The 15,000-nt window shown below is 46.7% G+C and overlaps 3 protein-coding genes across 3 annotated transcripts in view; 1 reads left to right on the forward strand and 2 right to left on the reverse strand.

Moving 5' to 3' along the window:
* The window catches only part of crx (cone-rod homeobox), a gene marked incomplete at both ends in the record, with an annotated part of 3,435 nt that extends 2,276 nt beyond the window's left edge, over nucleotides 1–1,159 (forward strand). The window contains one exon of the mRNA XM_084439560.1: nucleotides 524–1,159. Within this exon, the coding sequence (XP_084295686.1) occupies nucleotides 524–1,159 (636 nt within the window). The remainder of the gene's footprint in view (nucleotides 1–523) is intronic.
* Nucleotides 1,160–4,551: 3,392 nt separating this feature from the next.
* On the reverse strand, nucleotides 4,552–9,148 carry h3f3c (H3 histone, family 3C). Its single transcript, XM_084437333.1, has 4 exons — nucleotides 9,027–9,148; nucleotides 8,025–8,165; nucleotides 6,607–6,760; nucleotides 4,552–6,022 (listed from the first exon to the last, which is right to left on the reverse strand). The coding sequence occupies exons 2-4, from the start codon at nucleotides 8,150–8,152 to the stop codon at nucleotides 5,894–5,896; spliced, it is 411 nt and encodes a 136-aa protein (XP_084293459.1). The 5' UTR covers nucleotides 8,153–8,165; nucleotides 9,027–9,148; the 3' UTR covers nucleotides 4,552–5,893.
* Nucleotides 9,149–12,102: 2,954 nt separating this feature from the next.
* plekhb1 (pleckstrin homology domain containing B1) overlaps nucleotides 12,103–15,000 on the reverse strand; it is a gene marked incomplete at both ends in the record, with an annotated part of 4,256 nt that continues 1,358 nt past the window's right edge. The window contains 5 exons of the mRNA XM_084436757.1: nucleotides 12,103–12,236; nucleotides 12,748–12,832; nucleotides 13,569–13,608; nucleotides 14,178–14,280; nucleotides 14,724–14,876. Of these exons, the coding sequence (XP_084292883.1) occupies nucleotides 12,103–12,236; nucleotides 12,748–12,832; nucleotides 13,569–13,608; nucleotides 14,178–14,280; nucleotides 14,724–14,876 (515 nt within the window). The remainder of the gene's footprint in view (nucleotides 12,237–12,747; nucleotides 12,833–13,568; nucleotides 13,609–14,177; nucleotides 14,281–14,723; nucleotides 14,877–15,000) is intronic.

The following is a 15,000-nucleotide window of genomic DNA, read 5'->3' on the forward strand; positions in this document are numbered from 1 at the left end:
TCTAGGACATGGTTAGACCAGATGGACAGCTCTAGAACATGGTTAGGTCCAGATGGACAGCTATAGGACATGGTTAGGTCCAGATGGGCAGCTCTAGAACATGGTTAGACCGGATGGGCAGCTCTAGAACAGGGTTAGGTCCAGATGGACAGCTCTAGGACATGGTTAGGACCAGATGGGCAGTTCCTCTCCGTTCAGTAGTTGTTTATGTGAGAGGATACGGAGCACCATGGTACTATAGGAACAATAAGAGGCTCAAGATGTCTAGATAATGCATTGCTTAATGTGAATTATATTATTATATTAATATGAATAATATCAATACCATTGTAGGTAATTAATAAGAGAGCACTTTGATTCATGGTATAGACATATTTGATGAACAGTATTATAAACACACGCAAAATGACATGCGAATGTTGAGGAGAGGTCTAAACGTGTGTGTGTGTGTGTGTGTGCGTGTGTGTGTGTGTGTATGTGTGTGTGCGTGTGTGTGCGTGTGTGCGTGTGTGTGTTCCTGAAGGTCTGGTTTAAAAACCGCCGTGCCAAGTGCCGCCAGCAGCAGCAGCAAAGCAGCGGCCAGTCCAAGCCCCGCCCCCCGAAGAAGAAGACGTCCCCGGCCCAGGACCCCGCCCCCGACCCCTCGGCCCCGCCCCCCGGCTCCTACAGCCCCTCCCCCGCCATCTCCGCCGGCCCCTCCCTCTCCGCTGGCTCCGCCCAGGGCAACGCGGCCGTGTCCATTTGGAGCCCGGCCATCTCGCCCCTCCCCGACCCCCTGGCGTCCTCCACCGCGCCCTGCATGCAGCGCCCCTCCCCCTACCCCATGAGCTACGGCCAGCCCTCCCACTACGCCCAGGCCTACGCCGGCACCTCCTCCTACTTCACGGGCCTGGACTGCAGCGCCTACCTGTCCCCCATGCACTCGCAGCTGTCCACCACGGGGGGCGCCCTCAGCCCCATCACCGTGCCCTCCATGGGGGGTTCTCTGAGCCAGTCTCCGGCCTCTCTCTCCTCCCAGGGCTACGGAACCTCCTCCCTGGGGTTCAGCTCCGTGGATTGCCTGGACTACAAAGACCAGCAGGCATGGAAGCTGGGCTTTACAACCATGGACTGCCTGGACCACAAAGACCAGAATTCCTGGAAGTTCCAGGTTCTGTAGGCGGAAACCGGGGTGAGGAAGACAGGGTTGTGTGTGTGGAGTCGGTCGGTCGGTCTGTCAACGAGCCTCTCGCCAGAAAGGATGAGTCGATCCGGGCAGAGATCTTTTTTTTTGTTATCTTTTATTCTCAGTTTCTCATTTGTAAGCTTTTTTTTAAGCAATCCCTGTAGAATGTATCTTTCTTTCGGGGGAGAGAGGAGAGGAGGAACCAAAAGCCATCATCAAAAGCCATCGTCGGCCATCTTGACTGTAAAAGCCAGGATGTAATGTCCTTTATGTTCCACGTACAGTTTATTAAAAAATGAAAGTCTTGAGGTTGATAGTATTACAGTATACAGGACAGAGACTTGAACAGAAGTCCTTAGTTCCAACAGATCCCACCTCATGGGAACACAGAGAGCCCAGTTTGGGTTCGAATCCTGTCTATACTGAACCACTCACCTGCTTTCTTTTCATTTGCTATTGATGGCTTGAATGTTGCTATTAACAAATGCAGTCTTAGATGAAGTGGAAGGAGAGATTTCAACCACAGGGAGATCTGAAGTTCTGTCACCTTTTCTCTCTTTGAAAGGACTGTCAGTGGTATTCTATGTTTTTAGTTATAATTCTTTGCTTCAATTTAGTTTTTCATTTGGTTTCTTACAGTATAGACATTTTTGGGAGCTTACATGTATGTTATTGGGGTGTTAGGTTTTCTTCTTTATGTTTAGTTTTGTGACATATTAAAGCTAACTTGAATACAAAATTGCCCACTGATAATCATGATTCAGCGTCTCAAAGTTTGACTATTAAATTGTCATCATTAGAATTATGAATGTTCTTGGATTCTGACCAATCAGAATTCAACAGATTTAACTGAAGGCAGAATAGCCAATAGGAAGATATAATGGAGCTATGATGTTCTCCTGTTGCTGTCGTGTTCGTCACATACTTTATTGTGTTCACCCTGTCCTACATGTCTCTGGTCCACCTTGCTGTGGGTTATTTTTTGCTGATCTGATTCTGGGAGTGCCCCAATCCTCTTAGCCTCCCTTCAGCAATGCCCTAAGTGAATTAGTCAGGATTACTGCCCTGTCCCCTTCTGTCTCTGTCCCTCCCGTCTCTGTCTCCCTCTCTCCCCCCTCTGTCTGTCTCTCTCCTCTCCCTCCTCCTCGTTCCACCACGGTGTCTCTTCTACCTCTCCTCCTGTCTCTCTTTCATTCTTCCTCCTCCTCTTCTCCTCCTCTTCTACCTCTCCTCCTGTCTCTTTCACTCTTCCTCCGGTATCGATCTCTCTTTCTCCACCTTTGTCTCTTTCCTTCCCTCTGTTCTCTATCTTCTGTCTTCTTCATCCGTCCTCCTCCATGTCTGTCCCCCTTTTGTCCTCTTCTCTGTTCCTCCCACGCTTTACAGCTCGATAATGTGTCCATCTGTCTGTCTGTCTGTCTGCCTGTCCGTCCGTCCGTCTGTCTGCCTGTCTGTCTGTCTGTCTGTCTACGTGTCTGTCTGTCTGTCCGTCTGTCTCTTAATGAACCCACCTCTACGCCTCTACATCTCTGAAAACGCTCTCTTCTCTCGAAGACAACTTTTTTCACCCATTATTTGTTTTGCTTCAGACTTGCGGTATCATCTGTGATAATGTGCTCTACAGTCTGCCTTGGACAATCAGGGCACATCTTGACTATCTCACAGCCAATCACCTTCCACCACTGAGAGCCCCCCCCCACCCTCCCTCCGGCCCCGCCCTTCCATGCCCAGTGCTCCACCCCCCCTGCCCCCACCCCCCCAACTCTTATGACTACTCAGTAATCCCTAGTTGACCTGGTTACAGCCATGTGATATGAACACAATTCAAGTCCCTTATGTCTATATATGCACCAGTGTTGTGAGTTCAGAGAGTAACGCTCAACAAAACTTAATTTGCAGCAGAAATGGGGAAGTTGATGTGGATGAATTCAACCCAAAACCCATTCAAACCCAACCCATTCATCCCACTCTCACGTCTTCATCTTCAAACACTGGGCATCTCAGTCAACAACTCATGTTGAACAGTGGGCTAAGGATGTCTCATTTGAATCTACTGTAGGCCAGTCTGGAAAAATGGAGCCAGTAAAGAAAATTGCATTAGAATATAGTGTGGAGTACATCACTAACATATGAAGTGGATTTTCTGCTTGAACTATATCAGAAGTAAAAGAACAGGATCTAGTATTCAGTACAGGGAAACGTGCGTTTCTGCGCACTCAGTTCCGCCCTAATCCCACTCTGCAACAGTTTTAATCCCTCTGCCCTCCACCTCAGTGTCCTGATTGGTTAATCCCTGCCTCTGTCTGCGTCCTGATTGGTTAATCTCTCTCAGAGGTGCATGGTGGGTGTAATCTGCCCATCAGCACTGAGTTTCAGATGGACATTTGTAATCCCCCCCGGACCTTGAGGAAGGTGAACAGACACTGTCCATCCTCTGTACTTAGTGAAGGAAACCCTTCCTCTCCTAGCTTCCTGGAGGGACCCGTTGATAAATATAATTTTTAATGACTGAAGTGTGCTTCTTTGTAATATCTGATCTATTTGAACAGGATCCAAGGTAAATTAAATGGACTGCACTTATATAGCGCTTTTCCACCTTAGCGGCACTCAAAGCGCTTTACAATGGCCTCTCATTCACACACCAATGGCGGTAGCTGCCATGCAAGGTGCTAACCTGCTCATTGGGAGCAATTTGGGGTTAGGCGTCTTGCTCAAGGACACTTCGAAGGACACATGTGGACAGTCGGAGCTGGATTGATCAGACTCCAATCACATCCTCATTTGAAGTACTGGCAGACCTGGAGAAGAACAGCCTTGTGTACTGGAGCCCCGGCACGAAACACAACTAATAAAAAGCACATTTCATCTGAGATGCAGGTAGTTGGTTAGCCTAGTCTAACCAGGAGTGCCGTTTCACATCAGAGAACCTTCTGGAAACTCACCAGTCTCAAATCTCGTCTCCTAACTGACCCCACCGCCATATTGTGCTGATCTGGTACTGAGCAGATGCTACACACAGCTCGTGACTACACACACAACTGTGTGTGTGTCATGATCTTATATATGTGTGAGTCTTCTACATGTTCGAAAAGCAAAGATGGGAAAAAATGGAAGGAAGAATGCAAAAAAATTGAGGTCCGTACTGACAGCTGCTCCAAGGTATATTTATCACTAGAGGACAAAAATCTACTTTTTTTTTTAAAAACGTTTTTTGTCCTCAAGTAATAAATATACCTTGGAGCAGCTGTCAGTGCTGACCTCCATTTTTTGCATTCTTCATAACCATATTGTCCAGCACCAGCGGATGGTCGACGAGCTGAGCAACTCTACAACTTCTTCTGAAAGATGGAAGGAAACCGACACACACCTTTGTGTAACATCCATTTATTACCATCATAATATGAGAAATTTGGAAAATACAAAGATCAGCTTATTTAAACATCTGAAAATCTTGAGGAATAAGAAAAAATATAATAAGAAAAAACAAAACATGAGGTTATATTGTGTATCACAAATTTTGAGAAATGGACAGGTAACAGGTGAGAGAGAGACGAGAGAACCCCAAACACGCAGAACGATTCTCGCTGCAAAGTGGACTCATTCTGCCGTTACAACTTACATCGATCTGAAGAGAAGTAGACTGATGGCATCATGGTGCATCATGGGTAACGACCGTCTAGAACCAGACGAACAGGGGAGAGGCCGGTAGAGGCTGCCCCCCTGTGGCTGCCATGGGAAGTTGAGCTCTCTTATGGAACTGAGTAGCCCTTCCTGATTCTTTTCCAAAGAAGAAAAATAATTAAGAAGCTTTTCGCCATATTGAAAATGTTGATCCTTTGACATCAATAACTTGATGCGACTGACAGTGGTAAAAAGAAACGATGTATATGTATGAATTATCAAAACAAAAGGAAAATAGACACCATATCCACAATGATAGTAATCATCAATATTTTTAAGTAACCAAGAAATATGTTTGCCATTGAATACATTTGCTTGGCTGATCATAACTCACACACATACACACACACACACACACACACGACTAGCGATGGTGCTCCTCTACCACCACAGGTGAGGGAGGGGGGAGGAGGGGTTGGAGGGGGTTTGGGGAGGGCCGAGGAGGTAGACTAGAGGCAGGGGCAGAGGGCCAGGGTGGAGCAGGCTTGGTGGGGGGGTGGAGGTGGGTGGGGGCAGAGCCAGTGAGAGAGGAGGGGGGGGTTGTCAGACAGGGCAGAGACCCTGGGGTTAGTTTTAGTAGCACCCTGCCGTGGAAGTTGCAGCTCCCCTGAAGCAGACTAGTCCCAGGGTCACGACCTCTGACCTCACCAGCCCAGTCTCTGGGTGAGTGTGTGTAGCACAGCACTGTGTCTGTGTGTGTGTAGCACAGCATGGTGTCTCTGGGTGTGTGTCTGTGTGTGTAGCACAGCGGTGTCTGTGTGTGTGTGTGTGTGTGTGTGTCTGTGTGTGTGTGTGTGTACGATCAGCGACATCTATCACATGCATGAAAAAGGTACCCTAAAACTTCTGCTTTAACACAAAACTATGAGAAAGACGTGACGTCAGCACGGTTCTATGTCATCATATTCACGGTTACTCTAAACGCTACCAAGAAAACAGAGGGAGGAGGGGGGGTGAGAGAGGTGAAGAGAAAAGAGAGAGAATAGACGTGAAACGGTAAAAGAGAAGAAGAGCAGGGAGGCGGGGCGGGGGGGGGGGGGGCGGGGCCTAGGCGCGCTCCCCGCGGATGCGGCGCGCCAGCTGGATGTCTTTGGGCATGATGGTGACGCGCTTGGCGTGGATGGCGCACAGGTTGGTGTCCTCGAACAGGCCCACCAGGTACGCCTCGCTGGCCTCCTGCAGAGAGACGGACCACAGGACAGCGGGTCAGACGGACCACAGGACAGCGGGTCAGACGGACCACAGGACAGCGGGGCAGACAGACCACAGGACAGCGGGGCAGACAGACCACAGGACAGCGGTCAGACGGACGGAGCTCCATCAAGTCTACTGTGTCTGGTTAGTACACTAGACTAGTCTGCTACGGAGGGAGCTCCATCAAGTCTACTGTGTCTGGTTAGTACACAAGACTAGTCTGCTACAGAGGGAGCTCCATCAAGTCTACTGTGTCTGGTTAGTACACTAGACTAGTCTGCTACGGAGGGAGCTCCATCAAGTCTACTGTGTCTGGTTAGTACACTAGACTAGTCTGCTACGGAGGGAGCTCCATCAAGTCTACTGTGTCTGGTTAGAACACTAGACTAGTCTGCTACAGAGGGAGTTCCATCAAGTCTACTGGGTCTGCAAACACACACTCAAACACGCAGACACGCAAACACACACACACACACACAAGCAAATACACACACACACACACACACACACAAACACACATGCAAACACACACGCAAACACAGACACACACAGACACACATACACACCTGCAGGGCTCCGATGGCGGCGCTCTGGAAGCGCAGGTCGGTCTTGAAGTCCTGGGCGATCTCCCTGACCAGGCGCTGGAAGGGCAGCTTGCGGATCAGCAGCTCGGTGGACTTCTGGTACCGACGGATCTCCCTCAGCGCCACGGTGCCGGGCCTGGAACACACACACACCAGGACCAGGGATGTTAATGGTAAATGGTAAATGGACTGCACTTATATAGCGCTTTTCCACCTTAGCGGCACTCAAAGCGCTTTACAATGGCCTCTCATTCACCCATTCACACACACATTCACACACCAATGGCGGTAGCTGCCATGCAAGGTGCTAACCTGCTCATTGGGAGCAATTTGGGGTTAGGTGTCTTGCTCAAGGACACTTCGACATGTGGACAATCGGAGCTGGGATTCGAACCGCTGACCCTTTGATCACTGAACGACCCGCTCTACCAACTGAGCTACAGTCGCCCTAATGGTGAACCCACTATCCATTAATTGCCGATAAGAATTTACTCGAGTAAGATTTGGTTACTCCATTAATTGCTTGTTAATTGAACAGAACTTTTTTGGGGGGAGCGAACGTTTTCAACGGGAGTTTGCGTGAAATGTGATCATGATTTAAGGTCTGACTGAACATGAGGGCGCCACGCCATGTAGTGAAGGATAATTGGGATGCCGGGAAATTTCAACGACACAGCGGAAGACGACACAAAAATGAAGCGAGCAAAGCGCAGTCCAGAGTGGGACGTTCAAACCAACAGACCTCACGCTGCGGGTGTTAGGAGAGAGCTGTGCTTGTTAGGAGAGAGCTGTGCTTGTTAGGAGAGAGCTGTGCTTGTTGGGAGAGAGCTGTGCTTGTTGGGAGAGAGCTGAGCTTGTTGGGAGAGAGCTGAGCTTGTTGGGAGAGAGCTGTGCTTGTTGGGAGAGAGCTGTGCTTGTTGGGAGAGAGCTGTGCTTGTTGGGAGAGAGCTGTGCTTGTTGGGAGAGACCTAGGCTTATTTGGAGAGAGCTGTGCTTGTTGGGAGAGAGCTGTGCTTGTTGGGAGAGAGCTGTGCTTGTTGGGAGAGAGCTGTGCTTGTTGGGAGAGAGCTGTGCTTGTTGGGAGAGAGCTGTGCTTGTTAGGAGAGAGCTGTGCTTGTTGGGAGAGAGCTGTGCTTGTTGGGAGAGAGCTGTGCTTGTTGGGAGAGAGCTGTGCTTGTTGGGAGAGAGCTGTGCTTGTTGGGAGAGACCTGAGCTTGTTGGGAGAGAGCTGTGCTTGTTGGGAGAGAGCTGAGCTTGTTGGGAGAGAGCTGTGCTTGTTGGGAGAGAGCTGTGCTTGTTGGGAGAGAGCTGAGCTTGTTGGGAGAGAGCTGAGCTTGTAGGGAGAGACCTGAGCTTGTTGGGAGAGAGCTGTGCTTGTTGGGAGAGAGCTGAGCTCGTACCTGTAGCGATGGGGCTTCTTGACTCCCCCGGTGGAGGGGGCGCTCTTGCGCGCGGCCTTGGTGGCGAGCTGTTTACGGGGAGCTTTTCCTCCCGTGGACTTCCTGGCGGTCTGCTTGGTACGAGCCATTACGACTTGTTACCTGACAGAGAAACGACATTCATTTATTTTAAAATAAAAATAAAGGCAATGCATTTGAAGTTATAACACAAAACTGAATCTGTGACATTTATGACTTCAGTTTTGCAAACAAAGTATGATTTTTTTCATTGATAAAGGAGAATTTGTTTCAATGAAACAGTTATTTGCCTGATTAAATTCATATAGGCCAGGCTGGTCAATATCATTAGTTGTAGCTTTTATCTGATAACTTTCTCTTTTGGTAAACAGCTGTAGTAACAGAGTACCAAGACTAGCCAATCCATAAGCACTATATACTGATCAACCCAATCAGAGTGGTATGCAGATCTCAAGGAGAGACTATCCAATCCAAACGTCAATGTCGTAGTTGAGGACCAATCAGATTATTTACTGCAGGCTGTAGGGGCGGGGCAGCAAACCCTAGTCCCGCCTCAAACCGCAGATTATGGCGGCCGCGGACAGAGAAGCAATCGAAGGAGCCTACCAATGTTTAGGCAAAGAGCGGGACATAAACTTTTAAAAATCGCTAAAAAACTGCCCGATAAATGTGACCACGAATATTAAAAGGTCAAAGTAGACATGTTTTGGTATCCTTAAACTCGCTCAGAGTTGTAGTGCAACATTTGTTTACATCGTAAGAGCGAGCTAAAAATGCACATGAAAGTGGAGCGGAATTTCCTCTGCCTCGACCAGTGGAAGTAGAAAGCCCTTTTCTCTGGCATCGCGGCACTCGATTTTCCATTTCTACACCGACGGAATAAAAGCATTTTTTGATATAAAATGAAGTTTAACAAATTTAAAACTTTAATAAAAACGTGCTTAAGTGTTTTAGGCAAAAAATGTGGTGAAATTTGGAACTTACCTGGGCTGAATACAAACGTTTTTTCGATAGGAATGAAATGTTATGGTTGTCTAGCAGTGTCAGTATTTACTATCTCTCACACAATGGAGCAGCAGAGCTGAGGCGTCCAGAGGAAAATGGCGGCCGTGTCAATAATCCCACTCCCATAATGCAACTGAATTTATTCCAAAACAGTTTTGAGATTTTCCCAGGAACCACATTTCCCCCAAAGTTTCTGTAACTTTGAATTTAGGAAAGTGAAATATTTAGAACAATTCAGTTTATGACACACCAACTCTATTCACTTTTTGTAAAACAAATATACAGTAGAGAAACGCAATTAGGTTGTTGCATCATTACAGCTGGGTGAATCTATCCAGTAGCCTAGCCCATGGCACGTGAAATAACGTTATTTAAATGTTAGTCGTTTCTTATTTTATTTTTATTTTATTTTTTTAAGACAAGAGGCGTTCTTTAGTAGGCTATGCATGATGGGATTTGAGTGGATTGGTGTAGAATATTTAATTGACTGCAGTTGGAGGTTGTAGCTGTTCCAAACCACCCCTTTACAAATGAGCTGGACTCATAAAGACGACTAGAATAAAAAATCTAAAAAGTCATACTGTGTTCTTAGAATATGTATATGTTGATTTTCTATAAGAATCCTATCTGATGTACTTCACCTCTGATCTCTGTCGAAAGTACAGTAGGCTAGTGCCTAAAGGAAGTCCTCTAGTTCGCAGTGCTCTGTCTCCCCCTAGTGGTGCGTCGTTCAACTGTTCTGCTCTCCGTGCTGATGAGACTTGTCATGTAAACCATGAATCCTCCTCAAAAGCATTACAAATCATTGCTTGTGACATTCTTTTCAATAAAACAACAGCACTGCATTCCAAGATCATTATTATGTTACATAACTTGCTTACATTAGCATGCAGTCAATTTTCTTCAAGATGCACAGGCCAGAAGATCATGAGTAAAATGAATAGGACACATTTACGGACGACCTTTGGATTGTTATGTTTTTGTATTCATGAACTGAATAGGACACATAATGGATCGTTATATTTTTGTATTTATAGAAACTAGGACATATGATCTGTCCTTGTACTTCTGGACCTGAGTGCAGCTTTTGACACTGTAGATCATGATATCAATCAATCAATCAATCAAAGCTTTATTTGTACAGCGCATTTCATACCCAGAGGCAACACAATGCGCTTTACAGAGAACAAGGGAGGTGGGCATACGACCCACCTCTACATATTCCAGAGGGAAGCAAAAAAACAGTATCACCCGGGGGCCAGATAAGTGATAATGTAATGATAATGTAAATGCTGTAAAAAAAAAAAAAAAAAAATCCCTTACCTTGATATCCTTATTAGAAGACTTGAGAACTGGGTTAGGGTTGGTCTCTCTGGTCCAGTCCTTCACTGGTTCAAGACCTAACCAACTGGCCGAGAGTTTTTTATGGTCCTTGGTGATCATTGATCACTGCTCAAAAACACCTCTATGACATGTGGGGTCCCACAAGGATCCATTCTAAGGCCCTCACTTTTCCGTCTGTATATACTACCCCTATGTGACGTCATTAGGAGGCACAGTATTAGCTATCATAGCAACAAAGACGACACCCAGCTCTATATTTCTGTAACACCCAATGACTTCAACTCAGTTTAACACTTCATAGAATGCATTACTGATGTAAATATATGGATGTCACATAATTTCCTTCAGTTAAACCAGGACAAAACAGATGTGTTGATCATTGGGTCAAAGGGAGAGACTATCTGGGTACTTAAAACTGACACTGAACACCAAATGCCAAGTTAGAAACCTTGGTGTCATGTTTGATTCAGATCTTAATTTTGAGGCCCATATTAAGAATGTGGTAAGGACATCTTTTTATCACTTGAGAAACATTGCTACAGTGAAACCTTTTCTCTCCCAGGCCGACACTGAAAGACTAATGCAGCTTTTATCAGTAGCAGGTTGGATTACTGTAACGCTCTCCTATCTGGTCTACTAAAGAAAGCTATTAGTCAAATTCAGATGATACAAAATGCTGCAGCACGTATCCTCACTAAGACCAGAAGGAGGGCTCACATCACACCAGTCTTACAATCACTACACTGGTTACCTGTCAGTTTTAGAATAGATTTCAAGATTATTTAATTAGTTTATAAATCACTCTATAGCCATGCACGTGAATACATGTCAGGCATGCTTTTAAGATATACACTGAACTATTAATGCTTCCTAGAGCCAAGACCAAGAGACATGTGGAGCAGCTTCAATTTGTATCCCCCAGCCCAGAAAACTTAAGAATGTCTGAAACCGTGGGGATTTTTAATCTCAAGACATACCTTTTTAATCTCGATTGTATAATTAACCTTTATTTTCTTAGTTTTTGGAACCATTTCCTTATAAACTAGGTTTCTATTTCTCCTGGGGATTATTACAATTAATCTTATCTTAACTGTATAATAACAACAACAGCAACAACAACAACAACAACAATAATAATAATTCGACAACAATTAAGGAATCGTATACATTATACAACACTTATTTACATTGTATTACCTCTTCATGCAACCATGTTTGCGTTTGTCACATTATCAATCAACACAAATTCACAGAAACCCACATACGACACAGAGGGAGTGACCGCTTCTTGCAGCAAGAGGACAACACAATTGGAGAGATGCAACAAGTCTGTATGAGTGCAGTGAAAGACAGCAGTGCCTCCCGTAGCAGCCAGGGGGCGCTGTGGTCCTGTCTCCCTGCCTGGGGGTCAGCTGCTGGGGGAGGGAGGCCTGAGCTGTGTTCGGAATCGCTCCCTATTCACTATATAGTGCACTATATAGGGCGTCAGCCATTTTGTTTGCAGTGTCCGAATTCTCCACGGAATTTTCGTTCCCTATATAGTCCACTATTTATTACCCACAATTCACCTTGATTTGCAGGGAACAGTGCATGTACCCTACATTTTCTCCGTTCCCTAGGTAGTTCACTACATGGTGAACCCTATATAGGGAATAGGGAGTGAGGGAACGAGGGAACGATTCCCAACACAGCTTTGGTGTTCCCGGCCCGCTCAGCAGAAGCAGAAGGGCATCCAGAGGAACGATCGCATGGCAGCGCCGGCAGCCATGCCGGCCAGTAGCCCGACCGCCACCGACTCCCCGAGACCTCCGAACGGGTCCCTCTGGATGAAGACGTGGTGTGTACCTGGAACCAGGGGGGGGGCATGGTTTAGCACATGGTTCTTCACATGGTTCCTCACATGGTTCTTCACATGGTTCCTCACATGGTTCCTCACATGGTTCTTCATATGGTTCTTCATATGGTTCTTCATGTGAATGGTCAAGAATACACTCTTAAAAAAAAAACACTTCTAATAGTAGAAGCACCCTTAAAGATTCCATAAAAAAAACATTTCCAGGTCGCGGTAGAACCGTTCTAGGTTCAAAACAGCAGCTTACCGACCTGAAAAGGGTTCTGCCTGGAACCTATTTTCAGAGGGTTCTTCTAGCGTTACAAATACAGTGGTTCTACATCGCGCACTGGGGTGTAGTTGATTTGCCAACATCCCAGATAGCAACGGATGTGTAATGATTCTGGGCCATATATGGGCCGGAACTAAGCCACAAGGGCCAGATCTGGCCTGTATATGGCCCAGATCCGCTTGCTATCTGGGATCAGAATAGTTCCTACTGTATTAGAGCCCAGCTTGCGTTACCTGATCCAGGTGTGATGTAGACGGTGTTGAGGGTGTTCAGGGGAACTGAATGGTAGGACTCATCGTTTGGGACGTACGTGAACACCTGTGGTGGAGCAGATAAAACAACATGAACGCCATCTTGAATGGTTTGAGTGTTTCACACACAAAGATTCATTCTGTTTGCCGCCTCCCAATAAACCTAAATCATATGTTCTGGTGTAGGTTACCTACAGTACCACCTGACATATAATATATGTAAGAACTGATATGTTACAGTACAGTATATGGTAATATGTTCAGTGATAAACTGTAGGTTATACAACGGTTAGTTCTGGTTCTTGATTCTGATTGGCTGGAAGCCGTGTTAAAATACTTTGTAACACACACCTGGGACCGCGTATCATTCCATTTTCAGTATTAATGCGCCTCCCATTTGATCCAATGCATTGTAGTTGTTGTTGTTGCTTGGCAACCCTTTTGTTAGGTGAACTATTTTGCTCGGCGGAATTGAGGGAATTTTGAATAAATGGTAATATTTTACATTGCTGTGTGTTTATTTTACACTAATAGCTGTCGTAACCGTTGTATAAAAGCAATAAACCACTCGAGGCCGTGTGTTAGTGATTTTATAACAGCTAGGGTTTTTATAGCTAGCTAGGCTAATGACTCCGCTTCGCGTCGTGCCTAACAACGCCCCCTAGCTGTTATAAAATCACTATAACACACGGCCTCTCGTTGTTTATTGCTTAATTATTACACATGTGGAACCAGGCATGGGGGCTGGTTGTAACGGCAGGTTGAAGGAATGCTTCATGTTTACTGACTGGATCAACACTCACTGGATTTCTTCTTGCCTCCAGAATGGTCAGTTTCCAAGCTCTGTGAGAAGCACAACAACAAGGAGACACATGAGAACTACAGTCTGATGAACAGTCGGCCTGTCGGCCTCATAGAGAGAGAAAGAACCAGAGAGAGAGAGAGAGAGAAAGAGAGAGAGAGAAAGAGAGAGAGAGAGAAAGAGAAAGAGAGAGAGAGAAACAGAGAGAGAGCGACAGAGAAAGAGAGAGAGAAACAGAGAGAGAGACAGAGAGAGATACAGAGGGATAGAGAGAGAGAGAGAGAGAGAGACAGAGAGAGAGAGAGAGACAGAGAGAGAGAGAGACAGAGAGAGAGAGAGACAGAGAGAGTGAATGTGAGTGAGTGAGTGGTCAGAGGAGAGAGAGAGTGTGAGTGAGTGAGTGAGTGAGTGAGTGAGTGAGTGAGTGAGTGAGTGAGTGAGTGAGTGAGTGAGTGAGTGAGTGAGTGAGTGAGTGAGTGGTCAGAGGAGAGAGAGAGAGATAGAGAGACATAGAGAGTGAATGTGAGTGAGTGGTTAAGTGGTCAGAGGAGAGAGAGAGAGAGATAGAGAGACATAGAGAGTGAATGTGGTTGAGTGGTCAGAGGCTCACAGTGCTTCATCCTCACTGTTGGCGCACATGATGACCGCTGATCCGTCTCTGAGCACCACGGCCAGCAGGTTGTCCCTGGGGTGACCCTCCGGCTGGGACACGCCTGCACACACACACACACACACACACACACACACACACACACACACACACACACACACACACACACACACACACACACACACACACACACACACACCAGCACCAGACATGTAGGCCAGGATAGAGGCTGGAGTTTGACATCTTTTCTGCAAGCAGTGTAAAACTGGAGAAAAGTCCAAATGTACCCCCCCCCACCCCCACCCCCTCACACACACACACACACACACACACACACACACACACACACACACGCACACAAATACCTACATTCACACAAGGCCCCCTTTCCACCACTCTGTATAAGTTATGTAATCGCGTGCATGTTTGTTTATACACTTGTTTAGCAAACAGTTATCTTCTGGAATAAACAAAGTAGATAGCTGGACTTGAGACGCGCGCACACACACACACACACACACACACACACACACACACGTTCCTCACCTCCACACTCGAGGCCAGTCTTGACATCCACGCAGCAGGTCTTGAGGTTGAGTCTGTGCTCGTAGTCTCTCCTGCTGTCGGTCTTGTAGAAGACCAGGGTCCCGTCGATCCACAGGTCACACCAGTTCAGACGCCAGCGCCTCAGAACAGAGGCTGGGGGGGGGGGGGGGGTAGAGGTCAGAATAGAGGCTGGGGGGGGGGGGTTAGAGGTCAGAACAGAGTCCGGTGGGGGGGGGGGGGGGGGTTAGAGGTCAGAACAGAGGCTAGTGGAGGGGGG

Source organism: Borostomias antarcticus (genome assembly GCF_949987555.1).
Source record: "Borostomias antarcticus genome assembly, chromosome: 1".
NCBI lineage: Eukaryota > Metazoa > Chordata > Actinopteri > Stomiiformes > Stomiidae > Borostomias > Borostomias antarcticus.